Source organism: Arachis ipaensis, chromosome B01, assembly GCF_000816755.2.
Source record: "Arachis ipaensis cultivar K30076 chromosome B01, Araip1.1, whole genome shotgun sequence".
NCBI classification, from domain to species: Eukaryota; Viridiplantae; Streptophyta; class Magnoliopsida; order Fabales; family Fabaceae; genus Arachis; species Arachis ipaensis.
In genome coordinates, this window is record NC_029785.2 from 59,780,602 (window position 1) to 59,800,435 (window position 19,834).

Below are 19,834 nucleotides of genomic sequence, written 5' to 3' on the forward strand. Positions count from 1 at the left end.
GTCGATAGGTTTCAATTAAGATTATAAGTAATTTTTTTTTCAAATTTCTAAAGGTGTTTATATAGTTTCTACCTGTGTGTCACAATCATTAATCAATAGATAAATTTATATACGAAGTTACACTTATATATATATAATTTTGTTGTAGGAATTACGGTGAATTCTTCTTTTGAGTTACGGTATTTGGATAAATCTGTTAAAGAAGTCTTTTGAAAAAAATTCTACATAAATAGGTTCTTTTTTAGTAACTATCTTTGTATGTATTAATGCTCATTTTTTTTCTTTTATAAAAATTAGTTTGTTAAATCAAATAAAACTGGTATTTAATTTTACTGTAATAATATTAAAACTAAACATTTTTTTCAATTGTTATATGAAAAAGCAGTTTAGTTCCGTTTCTAAAATATTTAGGATGTGTTTGGTTTAGCATTAGAAACACAAGAAGCTCGTTCAATCTTTTTGAACACTATAATTTTTTATTTGGTAATTTTTTTTCTCTAAACACAAACATGATTCTGGATTTTAACTCCCGTTCATCAGAAGCAATAAATTATAGCTTTTTGCGTTTAGCGTTTGCGTTCAATTGTTAAATTGAAAAATTAATTGAAAATTTTATTTTTTTTGTCAGTTTTGTCATTTAATCTCATTTGTAATAAGAGATACTAAAAACAATCGTCAAAGTTCTTGAATTTTTTTCATGGTTATGTTTTACAAACAAATAATTTTTTAATATCATTATTAGTATTCTTTGTTAAGTTTTTATTTTTTATCAATTTTCTATTTATTTTCTTGTTCATAGTATGGATATTTTTGTTTAGAGTTTTAGAAACAAAAAGTGTACTCTTTTATAAGTTATATATAATTAAGGTTATTTTAGGAAAAAGAAACTTTATTTTGGAATAGTAAAAATATTTGGGATAAATCATAGACCAATTTAAAATATAAACATTATTTTTATACTAAATGTTATAATTTTTCAATAAACATATGAAATCCGTTTGAAAACTGGTGCACTTTCATTCGGAATTTACAAATGATGCTATTTTCGTCCCAAGTTTGTGGGAAAAAATTTTGGCTATTTCGAAGAGTTAGCTATAGTAAAAGTATTTAAGACTAATTATAGACAAATTTGGGATAGAATTAATATTTTTTAAAATTCGTCCCGAATCTGTCTAAAGTTATTCAGATGGAATACAGACGAATTATAGCTTTTGTCCGAAATATGTTGCTAATCTGTATGAAAATTTTGGCGCCATCCAAAAAAAAATTGGCGCCAAAATTTGGGACAAAATTTAGACAAATTTAGGACAAAATATATTATTCCAATGCCTCCACTAAAAGTTGTTCAACATTTGTCTCAAATTTGTCTGAAATGAAAAAGTCATTCAGACGGAATAAATTTCGTTTGAAATTTTCGTCCGAAAAAGCCCTATTTCTAGTAGTGTCAAATCCGTGAGATCAGAGTCTTCGTGGTATAAGCTAGAATCAATTGGCAGCATTCTTAAGATCCAGAAAGTCTAAACCTTGTCTGTGGTATTCCAAGTAGGATCCGGGAAGGGATGACTGTGACGAGCTTCAAACTCATGAATGCTGGGCGCAGTGATAGTGTGCAAAATGATCAATGGATCCTATTCCAACATTAGTGAGAACCGACAGATGATTAGCCATGTACATGGACCCTTTTCACTGAGAGAACGGCTGGTAGCCATTGACAACGGTGATCCATCAACATACAGCTTGCCATGGAAGGAGACATGCGTGCGTGAAGAAGAAGACAGTAGGAAAGCAGAAATTCAGAAGACAGAGAATCTCCAAAACCTCAACCTATTCTCCATCACTGCATAACTGATGACAAGTCATCTTAGCCTATTTTAACTAGTCTTTTCCTTTTGTTTTCATTAGAATTATGCACTTTCTTGAACCATAAGCAAGCTAATTGAGTAGATTTTCATGTTTCCTTTGATTGAATCAACCATGTATGAATTCATGCCATTTCATGAGGTTTTATGCTATAATTGTTGCATATTATGATAGAATGAATATCTCATGATTATGAGCATAGCTTTGATGTGTTTGGTTGATTAATGATAGGTGAAGAAAGCTTGGAGAAAGGTTGAAGCAAGGAGGAATGACTAGGAGTGAAGAGAGGATGATGGAATAAGTGAAATTGAACCAGGAAGCCAAAAGCTGGACCTAAAGTTAGCCTCAAACTTTTGCACAAACTTTTGGGTGAAAAGTTAGCCCCAACGTTAGCCCCTAACTTGGAGGCTAACGTTGGCACATGAAAATCACCCCTGGGCACCAAAAGTTTGCGCCAACGTTAGCCCCTAACTTTGAGGCTAACGTTGGCATGAAGAAAAACTCCCTGGGCACCAAAAGTTTGCGCCAACGTTAGCCCCCTAACTTGGTGGCTAACGTTGGCACAGGAAAATCACAAGGGGAGGAGCAAAAGTTTGCGCCAACGTTAGCCCCTAACTTGGTGGCTAACGTTGGCGCCACAAGTGCACAAGGTAAAGCCAACGTTGGGGCCAAAGTTAGACCCCTAACTTTGGCACCAACGTGAGTATCAGCAAAGTGGTGTTAGCTGATATGAAAAGTTGGACCAAAAGTTAACCCCCTAACTTTTACTCAAACTTTTGGTCCAACTTTTGCAAAACTCAAATCCGGTTCAATTGGTTCGTTTTGGTTCCTCTTCAAACTCCAAGAGCAATCAACCAAGGCCTCTTTCAACCCAATTCCACCAAGAGAAAAGGCCCAACTCAAGGCTTGAAGATCATTGGAAGAAAGTGTATAAATAGGATAGAATTCAAGTTCTTCGGAGAGCTTTCTTTTGGAATTTTCATAACAGTTTTCGGAGAGCTTTTGATATTGAGTGATCTTTAATTTCTTTGTCTCGGGGAAGGAGAATTCACTTCTCTTCCTCTCAGTTTTATTGCTTTCAATTTCAATTACAATTGTCTTGGATTTTTGGGTTGGAGAATTGAAGAAATTCTGTTTCAATCTCAGATCCGATTTAACCCAAACCCTCTTCTACTTCTCTGCTTGATGCAAATTTACTTCTCCTTGTTTAAATTCTGCAAATCTAATCCCCAATTCCCTTTACAATTCCAGCCATTTACATTTCTTGCACTTTAAGATTCCGCAATTTATATTTCTTGCATTCTAAGTTTCTGCTATTTAATTTCTTGTTCTTTAAGATTCAGCACTTTAATTCCCTGTTCTCTTTACTTCCATGCAACTTAATTTCTGCAAATTACAAAACACTCAACCAAATCTTGATTCGCTTGACTAAATTAACCACTAAGCTAAAATTGCTCAATCCTTCAATCCCTGTGGGATCGACCTCACTCCCGTGAGTTTTTATTACTTGATACGACCCGGTACACTTGCCGGTTAGATTTGTGTGTTTTGGGAGAAATTTATTTTCCACCAAAATATCTCATCAAGTTTTTGGCGCCGTTGCCGGGGATTGATTAGATTGACAATGATTAAGTGAGGTGGTAATCTAGATCAAGCACTTTCTCTTTAATTTTTGATTAACCCACTAACTGTTTGAAGTTTTGCCTGAGCTAATAGAAACCTCATTCTAGCAATAGAGTGAAATTTCCTTGGCTCATCCTGTTGAATATGATTTTCATAGCTTGAAAAACAAACGAGAGGAGTGGTTTTCGTTCATTACTCTCTCAAGTTTGCCAACTGTTTGATACTTTGTGTCAACTGATCCTTCAATCATATCCTGGCCTGAATATGCTCTATCTTCACTTGAATTAGTTGTGACTGTGCAGATCATGGAAGGGAACTCAACAAATTCTAGCAATCATGAGAGTAATACCCCCACCTTGGATGATAATGTAACCCATAGTTCGAAGCAACTATCCATAGCCATGAATGATGTTGCCCAATGGTTTGAAGCTTTTCCACAAGGAAGCATTATCGGATGGGAAGAACTGATGAATGGACTCCTAGTCAAATTTAACCCATCACAAAGAGTTGTTAAGCAAGAGGCAGAAGAGCATCCATTAGAGAAAGAAATTGAAGGTGCTCGTGCAGTAATAAGCCAAAACAAGTAGATGCATCAGCAGACTCTACAACAATTAGATATGATGGCTAGAAAAATCACTGAGTTGAGACATGCTGTAGTACATACATATAACCTAACTCAAAGCTCATATGGGTGTAATCAAGCTGAACACAGCTTTGGGGCCATTAACCATGAGCAACAAAGCTATGAGCAACTACAAGCTCCAAGCAATCACTATAGCATGCTCCAGAACAGACCTCAGAATGATGTGTACAATCCACCGTGGAGAACTCATTCTGAGGAATGGCTAGGAGTGAAGAGAGGATGATGGAATAAGTGAAATTGAACCAGGAAGCCAAAAGCTGGACCTAAAGTTAGCCTCAAACTTTTGCACAAATTTTTGGGTGAAAAGTTAGCCCCAATGTTAGCCCCTAACTTGGAGGCTAACGTTGGCACATGAAAATCACCCCTGGGCACCAAAAGTTTGCGCCAACGTTAGCCCCTAACTTTGAGGCTAATGTTGGCATGAAGAAAAACTCCCTGGGCACCAAAAGTTTGCGCCAACGTTAGCCCCCTAACTTGGTGGCTAACGTTGGCACATGAAAATCACAAGGGGAGGAGCAAAAGTTTGCGCCAACGTTAGCCCCTAACTTGGTGGCTAACGTTGGCGCCACAAGTGCACAAGGTAAAGCCAACGTTGGGGCCAAAGTTAGACCCCTAACTTTGGCACCAACGTGAGTATCAGCAAAGTGGTGTTAGCTGATATGAAAAGTTGGACCAAAAGTTAGCCCCCTAACTTTTGCTCAAACTTTTGGTCCAACTTTTGCAAAACTCAAGCCTGGTTCAATTGGTTCGTTTTGGTTCCTCTTCAAACTCCAAGAGCAATCAACCAAGGCCTCTTTCAACCCAATTCCACCAAGAGCAAAGGCCCAACTCAAGGCTTGAAGATCATTGGAAGAAAGTGTATAAATAGGATAGAATTCAAGTTCTTTGGAGAGCTTTCTTTTGGAATTTTCATAATAGTTTTCGGAGAGCTTTTGATATTGAGTGATCTTTAATTTCTTTGTCTCGGGGAAGGAGAATTCACTTCTCTTCCTCTCAGTTTTATTGCTTTCAATTTCAATTACAATTGTCTTGGATTTTTGGGTTGGAGAATTGAAGAAATTCTGTTTCAATCTCATCCTTGGATCTCACTGCGTTATTTACTGCTTGATTGAATTTCAATTTCTGTTAATTGCTCTTCATCCACTTTCTTTGAGTTTCAATTACAATTTCTTGTTGGATCTAGGAAGGCATTGAGATCTAGACTTGGTTTTCTAGTCTCTGGGTCCTGAGATCTAATTTCCCAATTTTACATTTTCTGTTTACTGTTTTCATGTTCATTTACTTTTCTGCTTCAAGATCCAATCTAACCCAAACCTTCTTCTACTTCTCTGCTTGATGCAATTTACTTCTCCTTGTTTAAATTCTGCAAATCCAATCCCCAATTCCCTTTACAATTCCAGCCGTTTACATTTCTTGCACTTTAAGATTCCGCAATTTACATTTCTTGCATTCTAAGTTTCTGCTATTTAATTTCTTGTTCTTTAAGATTCAGCACTTTAATTCCCTGTTCTCTTTACTTCCATGCAACTTAATTTCTGCAAATCACAAAACACTCAACCAAATCTTGATTCGCTTGACTAAATTAACCACTAAGCTAAAATTGCTCAATCCTTCAATCCCTGTGGGATCGACGTCACTCCCGTAAGTTTTTATTACTTGATACGACCCGGTACACTTGCCGGTTAGATTTGTGTGTTTTGGGAGAAATTTATTTTCCACCAAAATATCTCATCAATAACAAGTATCATTTAATCCATGCTCTTTCACTTATTCCAATTAAAACTGAGAATTATTGTTGCTATCCTGATTAAGAGTTACAAGATAACCATAGCTTGCTTCAAGCCGACAGTCTCCATGGGATCGACCCTTACTCACGTAAGGTATTACTTGGACGACCCAGTGCACTTGCTGGTTAGTTGTGCGGAATTGCAAAAGTGTGATTGTGATTTCGTGCACCAAGTTTTTGGCACCGTTGCTGGGAATTGTTCGAGTTTGGACAACTGACGGTTTATTTTGTTGCTTAGATTAGGAAAAATTTTTCTTTTTAGTTTAGAGTCTTCTATTATTATTTTTTGGTTAAAATTTTATAATCCTTATTTTATTTTCTTAATTATTTTCTAAGATTTTCAAAACCAATTACTTCATAATTTAGTCTTCTGTTTGAGTCTAGTTTCATATTTTAAGTTTGGTGTCAATTGCATAATTTTATATTTCCTTTCATTTTTTTTCGAATTATTAGTGTTCAGAATATAAAAATTTTTAAGTTTGGTGTCATTTGTGTTTCTGTTTCCTTAAAAATTTTTCAAAAGTTGCTCTCAATGTCTGTTTTGATATTCAAAGTTTTTCTGTTTGTTTTCTTTGTTTTGATCTAAAAATTCTAAGTTTGGTGTCATTTTTATTGTTTTTCTCTTTCTTCATTAAACTCAAAAATATCTTTTCTCTTTATTTTAATTGATTTTCAAATTTTTCCTTTAGAAATTTAGATTTTTTTATTTTAAAACTTTCTATTTTATCTTATCTTAGTTTTAAAATTTTAAAATTAAAATCTTTTTCAAAAATCATATCCAAAGTTTTTCAAATTTTCTTAATTAATCAATTATTTTAGTTTTTGAAACTTTTATTTTATTTTCCAAATATTTTATTTTAATTTTTTATTTATTCGGTTATTTTTAATTAAATAAAATAAAAAAATAAAAATATAATTTATTTGCAATTCATATCAATTCCCTTTTCTCCATCATAGACCTAAATGGAAATGAACAGTCCAGAAGGACTCTGGGGTCATATGCTAACCCCATTACTACTGCATACGGGAGTAGTATCTGTATACCTCCCATCAAAGCAAGCAGTTTTGAGCTAAATCATCAGCTTATTGTCATGGTATAGCAAATTGCCAGTATTCCGGTCTTCCACAGGAAGAACCTACTGAGTTTCTGGCACAGTTCTTGCAAATTGCTGACACAGTACGTGACAAGGAAGTAGATCAGGATGTCTACAGATTATTACTGTTTCTATTTGCTGTAAAAGATCAAGCTAAGAGGTGGTTAAATAACTAACCCACAGCAAGCATAAGAACATGGAAACAATTATCAGACAAATTCCTGAATCAATATTACCCTCCAAAAAGGATGACACAGCTAAGGCTGGACATCCAAGGCTTTAAACAAGAGGATAATGAATCTCTTTACAATGTCTGGGAGAGGTACAGAGGGATGCTAAGGAAATGCCCCTCTGAAATATTTTCAAAGTGGGTGCAGTTAGACATCTTCTACTACGGGCTTACAGAAAAAGCTCAGATATCTCTAGATCACTCAGCTGGTGGATCTATACACATGAGAAAGACTATTGAAGAGGCTCAAGAGCTTATCGATACAGTTGCTAGAAATCAACATCTGTACATAAGTAGTGAGTCCTCCATGAAAGAAGAAGCTAAGGTAGTATCAACTGACTTTAGTCCTCAGGAACAAGTTGCTGAACTCAATCAGCAACTATCTTCTATAACAAGGCAGTTAGCAGAATTTAAGGAGATGCTCCAAGAAACCAAAAATGCTAACAAGGATATGGAATCACAATTGAATCAGACAAAACAGCAGTTATCAAAATAGATAACAGAAGAGTGCGAAGCAGTTCAATTAAGAAGTGGGAAAACATTGAATACCTCATCTCAAAGCATCAGAAAGCCGAGAAAAGAACAGCTGACAGAGGACGAGCAACCTGCTACCCAAAATTCCTTTGAGGATAGTAAGAGCCCATAGAGGAATAACTCTGGCGTTCAAACGCCAAAAAAGGGTGAAAAATTGGCGTTAAACGCCCAGTCCATGTCCAATTCTGGCGTTCAAATGCCAGAAAGGGGAGGGAATCTGGCGTTAAACGCCCATCCAGCCCCCAAGCCTGGCGTTCAAACGCCAATGAGAGATCAGACACCTACAAGTGCTGATGGTAACCCCTCTAAGAAGGCTTCTCCAACCACCTCTGTAGGGAATAAACCTGCAGCAACTAAGGTTGAAGAATACAAATCCAAGATGCCTTATCCTCAGAAACTCCGCCAAGCGGAACAGGATAAACAATTTGCCCGTTTTGTAGACTATCTCAGGACTCTTGAAATCAAGATTCCATTTGCAGAGGCACTTGAGCAAATACCCTCTTATGCTAAGTTCATGAAAGAGATCTTAAGTCATAAGAAGGATTGGAGGGAAACTGAAAAAGTCTTCCTCACTGAAGAGTGCAGTGCAGTCATTTTAAAGAGCTTACCAGAAAAGCTTAAGGATCCTGGGAGCTTTATGATACCATGCACATTAGAGGGTACTTGTACCAAGACAGCTCTATGTGATCTTGGAGTAAGTATCAACCTAATCCCTGCATCTACTATCAGAAAGCTTGGCTTGACGGAAGAGGTCAAACCAACCCGGATCTGTCTTCAACTTGCTGATGGTTCCATTAAATACCCATCAGGTATAATTGAGGATATGATTGTCACAGTTGGGCCATTTGCCTTTCCCACTGACTTTGTAGTGCTGGAAATGGAGGAGCACAAGAGTGTAACTCTCATTCTAGGAAGACCTTTCCTAGCAACTGGACGAACCCTCATTGATGTCCAAAAAGAGGAAGTGACCTTGAGAGTCAATGAGGATGAGTTTAGGCTGAATGCTGTTGAGGCAATGAAGCATCCAGACACATCAAAAGACTGCATGAGTGTTGATATTATTGACTCCCTGGTAGAGGAGATCAACATGGCTGAGAGTCTCGAATCAGAGCTAGAAGACATCTTTAAAGATGTTCAGCCTGATCTGGAGGAATCAGAGGAAATAAAAGAACCACTGAAAATTCCTCAGGAAGAGGAGAAACCTCCTAAACCTGAGCTCAAACCACTACCACCATCCCTGAAATATGCATTTCTGGGAGAATGTGACACTTTTCCGATGATCATAAGCTCTGCTTTAAATTCACAGGAAGAGAAAGCACTACTTCAAGTGCTAAGGACACACAAGACAGCTCTTGGGTGGTCTATAAGTGAACTTAAGGGCATTAGCCCGGCAAGATGCATGCACAATATCCTATTGGAGGACGATGCTAAGCCAGTAGTTCAACCACAGAGGCGGCTAAATCCAGCCATGAAGGAGGTAGTGCAGAAAGAGGTCACCAAGTTACTAGAGGCTGGGATTATTTATCCTATTTCTGATAGCCCCTGGGTGAGCCCTGTCCAAGTTGTCCCCAAGAAAGGAGGCTTGATAGTGGTTCATAATGAAAAGAATAAACTGGTTCCTACAAGAACATTTACAGGGTGGCGTATGTGTATTGACTATAGAAGGCTCAATACAGCCACCAGGAAGGATCACTTTCCTTTACCATTCATAGACCAGATGCTAGAAAGACTAGCAAGTCATTAATATTACTGCTTTTTGGATGGCTATTCAGGTTACAAACAAATTGCAGTAGATCCTCAGGACTAAGAGAAAACAGCATTCACATGTCCTTCTGGAGTATTTGCCTACAGAAGGATGCCTTTTGGTCTGTGCAATGCACCTGCAACCTTTCAGAGGTGCATGCTCTCTATCTTCTCTGATATGGTAGAGAAATTCCTGGAAGTGTTCATGGATGACTTTTCAGTATTTGGAGACTCATTCATCTCCTGCCTTGACCATTTAGCACTTGTTCTGAAAAGGTGCCAAGAGACTAACCTAGTTTTAAACTGGAAAAAATGTCACTTTATGGTGACTGAAGGGATTGTCCTTGGGCATAAAATTTCAAACAAGGGAATAGAGGTGGATCAAGCTAAAGTAGAGGTAATTGAAAAATTACCACCACCTGCCAATGTTAAGGCAATCAGAAGCTTTCTGGGGCATGCAGGATTCTATAGGAGGTTTATAAGAGATTTTTCAAAAATTGCAAAACCTCTGAGCAATCTACTAGCTGCTGACACGCCATTTGTGTTTGACACAGAGTGTCTGTAGGCGTTTGAAACTCTGAAAGCTAAGCTGGTCACAACACCAGTTATTTCTGTACCAGACTGGACATTACCATTCGAACTAATGTGTGATGCTAGTGACCATGCCATTGGTGTAGTATTGGGACAGAGGCATAACAAGCTTCTGCATGTCATTTATTATGCTAGCCGTATTTTAAATGATGCACAGAAAAATTATACAACCACAGAAAAAGAGCTGCTTGCAGTGGTTTATGCCATTGACAAGTTTAGATCATACTTAGTAGGATCAAAAGTGATTGTGTACACTGACCATGCTGCTCTTAAATATCTACTTACAAAGCAGAATTTAAAACCCAGGCTCATAAGATGGGTGTTGCTTCTGTAAGAGTTTGATATAGAAATAAGAGACAGAAAAGGGACAGAGAACCAAGTGGCTGATCATCTGTCCCGGATAGAACCAGTAGAAGGGGCGTCCTCCCCCTCTATTGATATCTCTGAAACTTTTCTGGATGAGCAACTATTTGTCATTCAGGAAACACCATGGTTTGCAGACATTGCAAACTATAAGGCTGTAAGATTCATACCCAAATAGTACAGCAGACAGCAAATAAAGAAATTGATTTCTGATGCAAAGTACTACTTATGGGATGAACCATATCTCTTTAAGAGATGTGCAGACGGAATAATCCGCAGATGTGTGCCCAAGGAAGAGGCACAGAAGATCTTATGCCATTGCCATGGATCATAATATGGAGGCCATTTTGGAAGTGAGCGAACGTCCACAAGAGTCCTCCAATGTGGCTTCTATTGGCCCACCATTTACAGAGACTCCCAAGAGTTTGTACGTAACTGTGACAGTTACCAAAGAGCTGGCAATCTGCCTCACGATTATGCCATGCCTCAACAAGGAATCTTAGAGATTGAGTTGTTTGATGTATGGGGTATTGACTTCATGGGGCCTTTCCCACCATCATACTCAAACATTTATGTCCTGGTGACAGTAAACTATGTATTTAAGTGGGTGGAGGCAATTGCAACACCCACCAATGATACTAAAATAGTGATGAAGTTCCTCCAGAAGCATATCTTCAGCAGGTTCGGTGTCCCTAGGATACTGATCAGTGATGGGGCACTCATTTCTGTAATAAACAACTTGACTCCGCTTTGGTCCGATATGGAATTAACCACAAAATGGCAACTCCGTATCATTCCCAAACAAATGGGCAGGCTGAAGTCTCAAATAGAGAACTTAAAAGAATCTTGGAAAGGACTGTGAGTAACCGCAGAAGGGATTGGGCAAGAAGTCTGGATGATGCTCTATGGGCATACAGAACAGCATTCAAGACTCCCATAGAGGCCTCTCTATACCAACTTGTGTATGAGAAAGTGTGCCATTTTCCAGTGGAACTGGAACACAAGGCCTACTGGGTAACCAGATTCCTAAATCTTGATGCTAAGTTAGCTGGAGAGAAAAGATTGCTCCAGTTGAATGAGCTAGAGGAATTCAGACTCAATGCTTTTGAAAATGCAAAAATTTACAAGGAAAAAGCAAAAATGTGGCATGACAAGAAACTGTCATCCAGAGTCTTTGAGCCAGGACAGAAGGTTCTGCTGTTCAACTTTAGGCTCAGACTGTTTCCCAGGAAACTGAAATCCCGGTAGAAGGGACCATAAGTGATTACAAGTGCGTCACCATATGGCTATGTAGAGCTTCAAGATATTGATTCTAATAAGAGATTCATTGTTAATGGACAGAGAGTCAAGCATTATCTTGAAGGCAATGTTGAGCAAGAATGCTCAAAGCTGAGACTAGATTAAAGCTCAGTAAGGTCTAGCTAAAGACAATAAAGAAGCGCTTGCTGGGAGGCAACCCAGCCATTAGCAAAGTCTATTTGTTATTCAAATAATAATTATAGGAGTTTGATATAAATTATCTTCAAGGTTAATTATCAATTGCAGGAGTTCACAGAGTTACAGAAGAATTCAGAGCATAAAGCAGAGAAAATGAGCTCACTGGCACAAAAATGCCAATAAGGGGTATTGTGCGCGTTAAACGCCAGAATTGCAGCATCCTGGGCGTTTAGAAAAACGCCCAGTGATAAAGGCTTTCTAGCATTTAACGCCAGCCAGGGTACCTGGCTGGGCGTTAAACACCCAAAAGAAGCAACAAATGGGCGTTAAACGCCAGAATGGATGTCATTCTGGGCGTTTAACGCCAAGAATGTGGAAGGGAGGAAGTTTTGTTTCCAACTCAAATTTTTTTCAAATTTTCATGGTTACATCAAAAATTTCTTGCATAAACATGTTACAAATTATCATCTTTCAATTTCAATTTCAAAAAAACAAAACAAATAAAAAATAAATTCTTCTTTAATCCTAAAAATCTTTCTCAAATCTTCTTCAATTTCTTTTCAAATCTTTTTCAAAACTCATCTATCTTTTTAATTTCTTGTCAAATCTTTTTCAACTCATCATACTATCTTTTCAAATTCAGATTTATCTTTTTCAAATCTCTCATATCTTTTCAATTTTAAAATTTCATCTTTTTCATATCATATTTATCTTTTACAAATCGTATCTTCTATCATATCTTTTTCAAAAATTTTCGAACCCACCCCCTCCCTTATAAATTCACATTCGGCCTCCCCCTCTCTTCCATAACTCGAATTTGACTCTCCTTATATTCCTCTCCTTTCCTTTCTTTTGCTTGAGGACAAGCAAACCTCTAAGTTTGGTGTGTTTTTCATGATCACTAAGCTAAGATTCACTAAGATCATGGCTCCTAAGGGAAAACAAACCACTTCAAGAGGGAAGAAAGAGAACACTCCAAAACCACTTTGGAATCAGGAGAGGTTCTTAACCAAAGAACATGCAGACCATTACCACAAAATAATGGGTCTAAGATCAGTGATCCCGGAAGTTAAATTCGATTTGAAAGAAGACGAATATCTGGAGATCCAAGAGCAGATTCGAAACAGGGGCTGGGAAATTCTAGCTAACCCTGAGACAAAGGTAGGTAGAAACATGGTTCAGGAATTCTACTCAAATCTGTGGCAAACAGATAAGTAGAGAATGACTGGAACCGCCTTCTATACCTTTCGAACCATGGTCAGAGGGAAGATTATTTACTTCAACCTAGACAAAATAAGAGAGCTCTTCAAGCTGCCTCAACTACAAGATGATCTAGAATCCTTTAATAGGAGAATGGTGAGATTAGATAAGCGCTTGGACCAAGTTCTAGAGGACATATGTATCCCTGGAACCAAGTGGATAACCAACACAAAGGGTGTCCCAAATCAACTCAAGAGAGGAGATCTCAAACTAATTGCTAGGGGCTGGCTGCACTTCATTGGGCGTTCTATACTGCCCACCAACAACCGCTCTGAAGTCACTGTCAAAAGAGCAGTGATGATCCACTACATTATGCTGGGAAACGAAGTGGAGATTCATCATCTGATTTCTTGTGAGCTTTACACAATTGCAAACAAGAACTCCACTGACGCCAAATTGGCTTACCCAAGCCTAATCTCTCTGCTATGTAAAGATGCTGGGGTAAAGATGGGAGTAGATAAGTATATCTCAGTCGAGCACCCAATCACCAAAAAGTCAATGGAAGGACAACAAGTGCAAGATAACTCCATCAAAAGGAGGGCACAGGAGTTCCTCCCAGAGATCCCTCAGATTGACTACTGGACTCGCCTAGAAACATCTGTCACCAAGCTGCAAGAAGCTATGGATCAACTGAAAGAAGAACAGCAAATTCAAAATAGCATGCTCTGCAAACTACTGAAGGAACAAGTGAAGCAAGGGCGTGAGCTATATGAGCTGAAGCGCCAGAAGCTGTCTCTTGAAGGGCCAGACACCCCACAAATTGAAGGAACATCAATCTCCCAAAATAAAGGTTGTTGAGTCCTAATCTTAACTCTGTGATAACTTTTGTTAGTAGAGATATATTTTAAGAGTCATTTATTTTTATGTTTTTAATTTTCTGTCTTCTATTATTATTGGTCTGCTTTTATGTTTATTTTAAGTCTTATTTTTATTTCATGATTAATAAAATTTAGAGTTTATGCCTTAAAGCTATGAATGTCCTATGAATCCATCACCTTTCTAAAATGAAAAATGTTGTTAATTACAAAAGAATAAGAAGTACATGGTTTCGAATTATATCTTAAAAATAGTTTAATTATTTTGATGTGGTGGCAACACTTTTTGTTTTCTGAATGAATGCTTGAACAATGCATATTTTTGAATTTGTTGTTTATGAATGTTAAAATTGTTGGCCCTTGAAAGAATGACGAAAAAGGAGAAATATTATTGATAATCTGAAAAATCATAAAATTGATTCTTGAAGCAAGAAAAAGTAGTGAAATGCTTGCAGAAAAAAAATAAATATGGCGAAAAAAAAGAAGAAAAAAGCAAGCAGAAAAAGCCAATAGCCCTTTAAACTAAAAGGCAAGGGTAAAATAAAAAGGATCCAAGGCTTTGAGCATTAATGGATAGGAGGGCCTAAAGGAATAAAATCCTGGCCTAAGCGGCTAAACCAAGCTGTCCCTAACCATGTGCTTGTGGTGTGAAGGTGTCAAGTGAAGATCTTGAGACTGAGTGGTTAAAGTCATGGTCCAAAGCAAAAAGAGTGTGCTTAAGAGCTCTGGACACCTCTAATTGGGAAGTCTAGCAAAGCTGAGTCACAATCTGAAAAAATTCACCCAGTTATGTGTCTGTGGCATTTATGTATCTGGTGGTAATATTGGAAAACAAAATGTTTAGGGTCACGACCAAGACTCATAAAGTAACTGTGTTCAAGAATCAACATACTGAAATAGGAGAATCAATAATAATATCTAAATTTTGAGTTCCTATAGATGCCAATCATTCTGAGCTTCAAAGGATAAAGTGAGATGCCAAAACAGTTCAGAAGCAAAAAGCTACTAGTCCCGCTCATCTAATTGGAACTAAATTTCATTGATATTTTGGAATTTATAGTATATTCTCTTCTTTTTATCCTAATTGATTTTTAGTTGCTTGAGGACAAGCAACAATTTAATTTTGGTGTTGTGATGAGCGGATAATTTATACGCTTTTTGGCATTATTTTTTAGGTAGTTTTTAGTAGGATCTAGTCACTTTTTAGTATATTTTTATTAGTTTTTAAGCAAAATTTACATTTCTGTATTTTACTATGAGTTTGTGTGTTTTTCTGTGATTTCAGGTATTTTCTGGCTGAAATTGAGGGACTTGAGCAAAAATCTGATTTAGAGGCTGAAAAAGGACTGTAGATGCTGTTGGATTCTGACCTCCCTGCACTCGAAATGGATTTTCTGGAGCTACAGAAACCCAATTGGCACGCTCTCAATTGTGTTGGAAAGTAGACATCCTGCGCTTTCTAGCAATATATAATAGTCCATACTTTGCCTGAGTTGGGATCATGCAAACTGGCGTTTAACGCCAAGTCTCTACCTTATTCTGGCATTAACCGCCAGAACTGGCATAAAAGTTGGAGTTAAACGCCCAAACTGGCACAAAAGCTAGAGTTAAACACCAGGAGCAGCCTATACACGTGAAAGCTTCAATGCTCAGCCCAAACACACACCAAGTGGGCCCCGAATATGGATTTCTGCACTATCTATCTTAGTTTACTCATTTTCTGTAAACCTAGGTCACTAGTTTAGTATAAAAACTACTTTTAAAGACTTACTATGCACGACCTTATGACATTTTTACATCTAAATTTTGTATCTTCTACGGCATGAGTCTCTAAACTCCATGGTTAGGGGTGAGGAGCTCTGCTGTGTTTCGATGGATTAATGCAATTACTACTATTTCTCATTCAATCATGCTTGTTTCTATTCTAAGATATTCATTCGTACTTCAACATGATGAATGTGATGATCTGTGACACTCATCACCATTCTCAACCTATGAACACGTGCCTGACAACCACTTCTGTTCTACCTTAGATTAAATGTATATCTCTTGGGTACCTGGTTCACGAGTTTGACTGCCTCTCCTGACAATAGAGCATTCAAATCCGTGAGATCAGAGTCTTCGTGGTTAAGCTAGAATCAATTGGCAGCATTCCTGAGATCCGGAAAGTCTAAACCTTGTCTGTGGTATTCTATGTAGGATCCGGAAAGGGATGACTATGACGAGCTTTAAACTCATGAATGCTGGGCGCAGTGACAGTGTGCAAAAGGATCAATGGATCCTATTCCAACATTAGTGAGAACCGACAAATGATTAGCCATGTACATGGACCCTTTTCACTGAGAGGACGGCTAGTAGCCATTGACAACGGTGATCCACCAACATACAACTTGCCATGGAAGGAGACTTGCGTGCGTGAAGAAGAAGACAGTAGGAAAGCAGAAATTCAGAAGACAGAGCATCTCCAAAACCTCAACCTGTCCTCCATCACTGCATAACAAGTATCATTTAATCCATGCTCTTTCACTTATTCTAATTAAAACTGAGAATTATTGTTGCTATCCTGATTAAGAGTTACAAGATAACCATAGCTTGCTTCAAGCCGACAATCTCCATGGGATCGACCCTTACTCACGTAAGGTATTACTTGGATGACCCAGTGCACTTGCTGGTTAGTTGTGCGGAATTGCAAAAGTGTGATTGTGATTTCGTGCACCAGTGCACAAGTTAGACATCGGACTAAGGAGCGAACAAGGAAAAGGCCAAAAAAAATCATTGCCGAGTCAAATGAAGAAAAAATTTTGACCTAGACTGACACTAGCGATAAAGAACGGTGTCATTGAGAAAACCCAGACTCAACATCCTCAGAAAAATGAATGTTCTCTTGTCTCGAGATCGAGTGTTAAATGGCACCAAAAATAGTTAAGACAGGCAAGTTTGAATGATATTTTATTGTGGCTAGATTTGTATAAGAACAATTATTTTTATATTCCTTTCTTTTGTGGCTAGATTTGTATAAGAACAATTATTCATTGTATTATATTTTGTTGAATGACTTAGTGTGTGTAGTCATGAGCTCGAAGAAGAAGATGTCGATGCTAGTATTGAAAAGTAAGTGCATTTACTAATTATTGATATTACAATTTACCTATGCGATACGTACACTAGTATTGGAATGAATAAATTTTATTTGTATTATTTTGGATGTGTTTTAGCAATTACTTATGTACCATTATGTAATTTTAGATGTGTTTAAGTAAGTCCATTTCTGTTATATTATATTAAGCTACAAGACTTAGTGTGTGTAGTCATGAGCTTCAAGAAGAAGTTGTTACTGATTGTGGAGCACCTAGTGTCCCGTGAGCAATGAAGAACACCATGTTGTCAATGCTAGTATTGAAAAGTAAGTACATTTACTAATTATTGTTGTTATAATTTACCAATACGATATGTATACTAGTATTGCAATGAATAAATGTTATTTGTATCGATTTGGATGTATTTCAGCAATTACTTGTGTGCCATTTTGTAATTTTAGATGTGTTTAAGTAAGTCCGTTTCTGTTATATTATATTGAGATAAAATACTTAGTGTGTGTAGTCATGAGCTCTAAGAAGAAGTTGTTGCTAATTATGGAGCACCTAGTTCCGTGAGTAATGAAGAGCACCATGTTGTCAATGCATCGGGTGTAAGGTAAGTACATGTACTAATTATTGTTGTTTCAATTTAGGTATACAATATATACACTAGTATTGAAGATGTTGCAATGTGGATTTCTTTGGATTGACTGTTCATTTTTTATTTGGGATGTGCAGCCATGCAGGATGTAACGACCCACATTTTTTAAAATATAAATATAAATAAGTTATAATTTATTTCATAAATTGGAGTTCCTTATTTTAGAAATTATTTTATTATAAGTAATTAAATTAATTTTATAACTATTTGAATTCATTCAGATTCATATTCTTATATATATATATGATGAAATATTTTACATAATTAAAACTATAATTCTAGTAATTTATAAGTAATGAAAATTATATGTATATTTTAATTTGAATCGGTACTCTCCGATGAACTTAGATTTGTTAATGCTTCATCGTATATCTTTTATCATTATGTTACTGATGTCATTTATATTAGTAACTCGTATATATTATTACTTGTGTTTTACTATATCCAGCTTTCACAATTATCTGTTTAAGATATTTATAATTTGAATCGCTGACTCAGCAGCCCTAATACGCGACACATACCCCTCTTTGACACATAATCATCATTGCCACCAATTAATTATCATTCACTTCATTCAGCCAAATATTTGGGAAAAAGAAAGAAAGAAGGCCAAGAGAGAAAGTGAATGTGTTCTTCATGAATATCGAACTTTCGGCGTTCGATTTCTTGAGCTCCATAACTCCAATAAAAAATCTAATCTGATAAAAGTATTCATATCCTCCTCCACTACACGTTGGTGTCACTTTTGTTCAGTAGAAGTTGACGGTGACGTAGCTCCCCTTCCCCTTGAGTTCGGCCAATTGGAGTTCTACGAGGCACAGACGATTTCTGACATTTTCTTCTTCAGCAACTCGATCAAAAAACTTCTCCAGAGTTTTCGTTCTTTTGATTTCATACAGAGGTAGGGTTTTGGTAATTTTATAATAATTAAATGTGAATTTGATAAGTGAGTGTTGGTTTGATTGATTATTGTTTGAGGTTGATTAAGTTTTGAATTATTGTTGAATTATTGTTGTTTGCTTGAGATTTTGGGTCGGCTATGTATGAACAGCCAGTTGAAGTGTTTTGGTGATTTTGAGGCTGTTATTGTGTGCATAATTGGATAAATTTGGCGAGATTTAATGGCCGAGAGATTATACTAAAAATTACAAAAAAATTGATAACCGAAAAAACTTGAAAACGGAGTTATATATCAAGTGAAATTTTTATGAGAAACAAAGGGAAGGTTTATATGATAAAAATAATTAAAAGATTGAAGAAAAGAAGAGAGAAAGAAAAGAAGTAAGAAAATAAAAGAGAAAGATGAGAAAGAAAAGAAAGGAAAAAGAAGAAAAAGAGAATGATGTATTAAGTAAAAGGACTTCTGTCACAGAAGAGCAGAGAGCAGTGACTGAAAAGTTTATAATGAACGTCTGCCACAGTAGAGCAAATAGAAAAGAAGGTATTAATTAAAGGGATCTCTACCGCAGTAAAGTAGAGAGCAAAGATTGAAAAGAAATTGAGTGCTGTTTGGGCCTTAGTGCCATGTGTCTAGTGAAGATGGTGATGCGTAATGCTCACTTGATACATAATGTTCAGTGGGGATGAAGATGCATAATGTTCACTGGAGACCGAAAGGAAGGTTCCCCCATGAGGACGGCGAGGCGTAACGCTCATGGAGGGGACGTTGGCTGAGATAGGGACGGCGATACGAAACATTTATCTCAGGACCAGTGTCGGAAATTGGACAACAAACCGACACATGAGCTCATGGCCTGTATAGGACTAGACATGCTTCATACTTGTTTGCGTATATCTCTATGTTGTGAAATTTTATGAATGTGTTTGTGTGTTTTTTTTTTTTTGTTAATTTACATCTATGTGAATTACTTGGCATGCTTTGTTGAAGTTTGTCTGTGTTCTGTGGTGGGTTGCTGTTGACTAAGGAATAAAATAAAATGAATATAAGTATACACCCCAACCCTATGAGCTCATGGCCTGTATAGGACTAGAGATAGGGACGGCGATATGAAACATTTATCTCAGGACCAGTGTCGGAAATTGGACAATAAACCGACACATGAGCTCATGGCCTGTATAGAACTAGACATGCTTCATACTTGTTTGCGTATATCTCTA

The 19,834-nt window shown here is 37.0% G+C and overlaps 1 protein-coding gene across 1 annotated transcript in view; it reads right to left on the bottom strand.

The window, feature by feature from the left end:
• Positions 1 to 19,414, bottom strand: part of LOC110266024 — a 22,791-nt gene extending 3,377 nt beyond the window's left edge. Inside the window, exon 1 of the mRNA XM_021109729.1 lies at positions 19,284 to 19,414. Coding sequence (XP_020965388.1) covers positions 19,284 to 19,414 — 131 coding nt within the window. The remainder of the gene's footprint in view (positions 1 to 19,283) is intronic.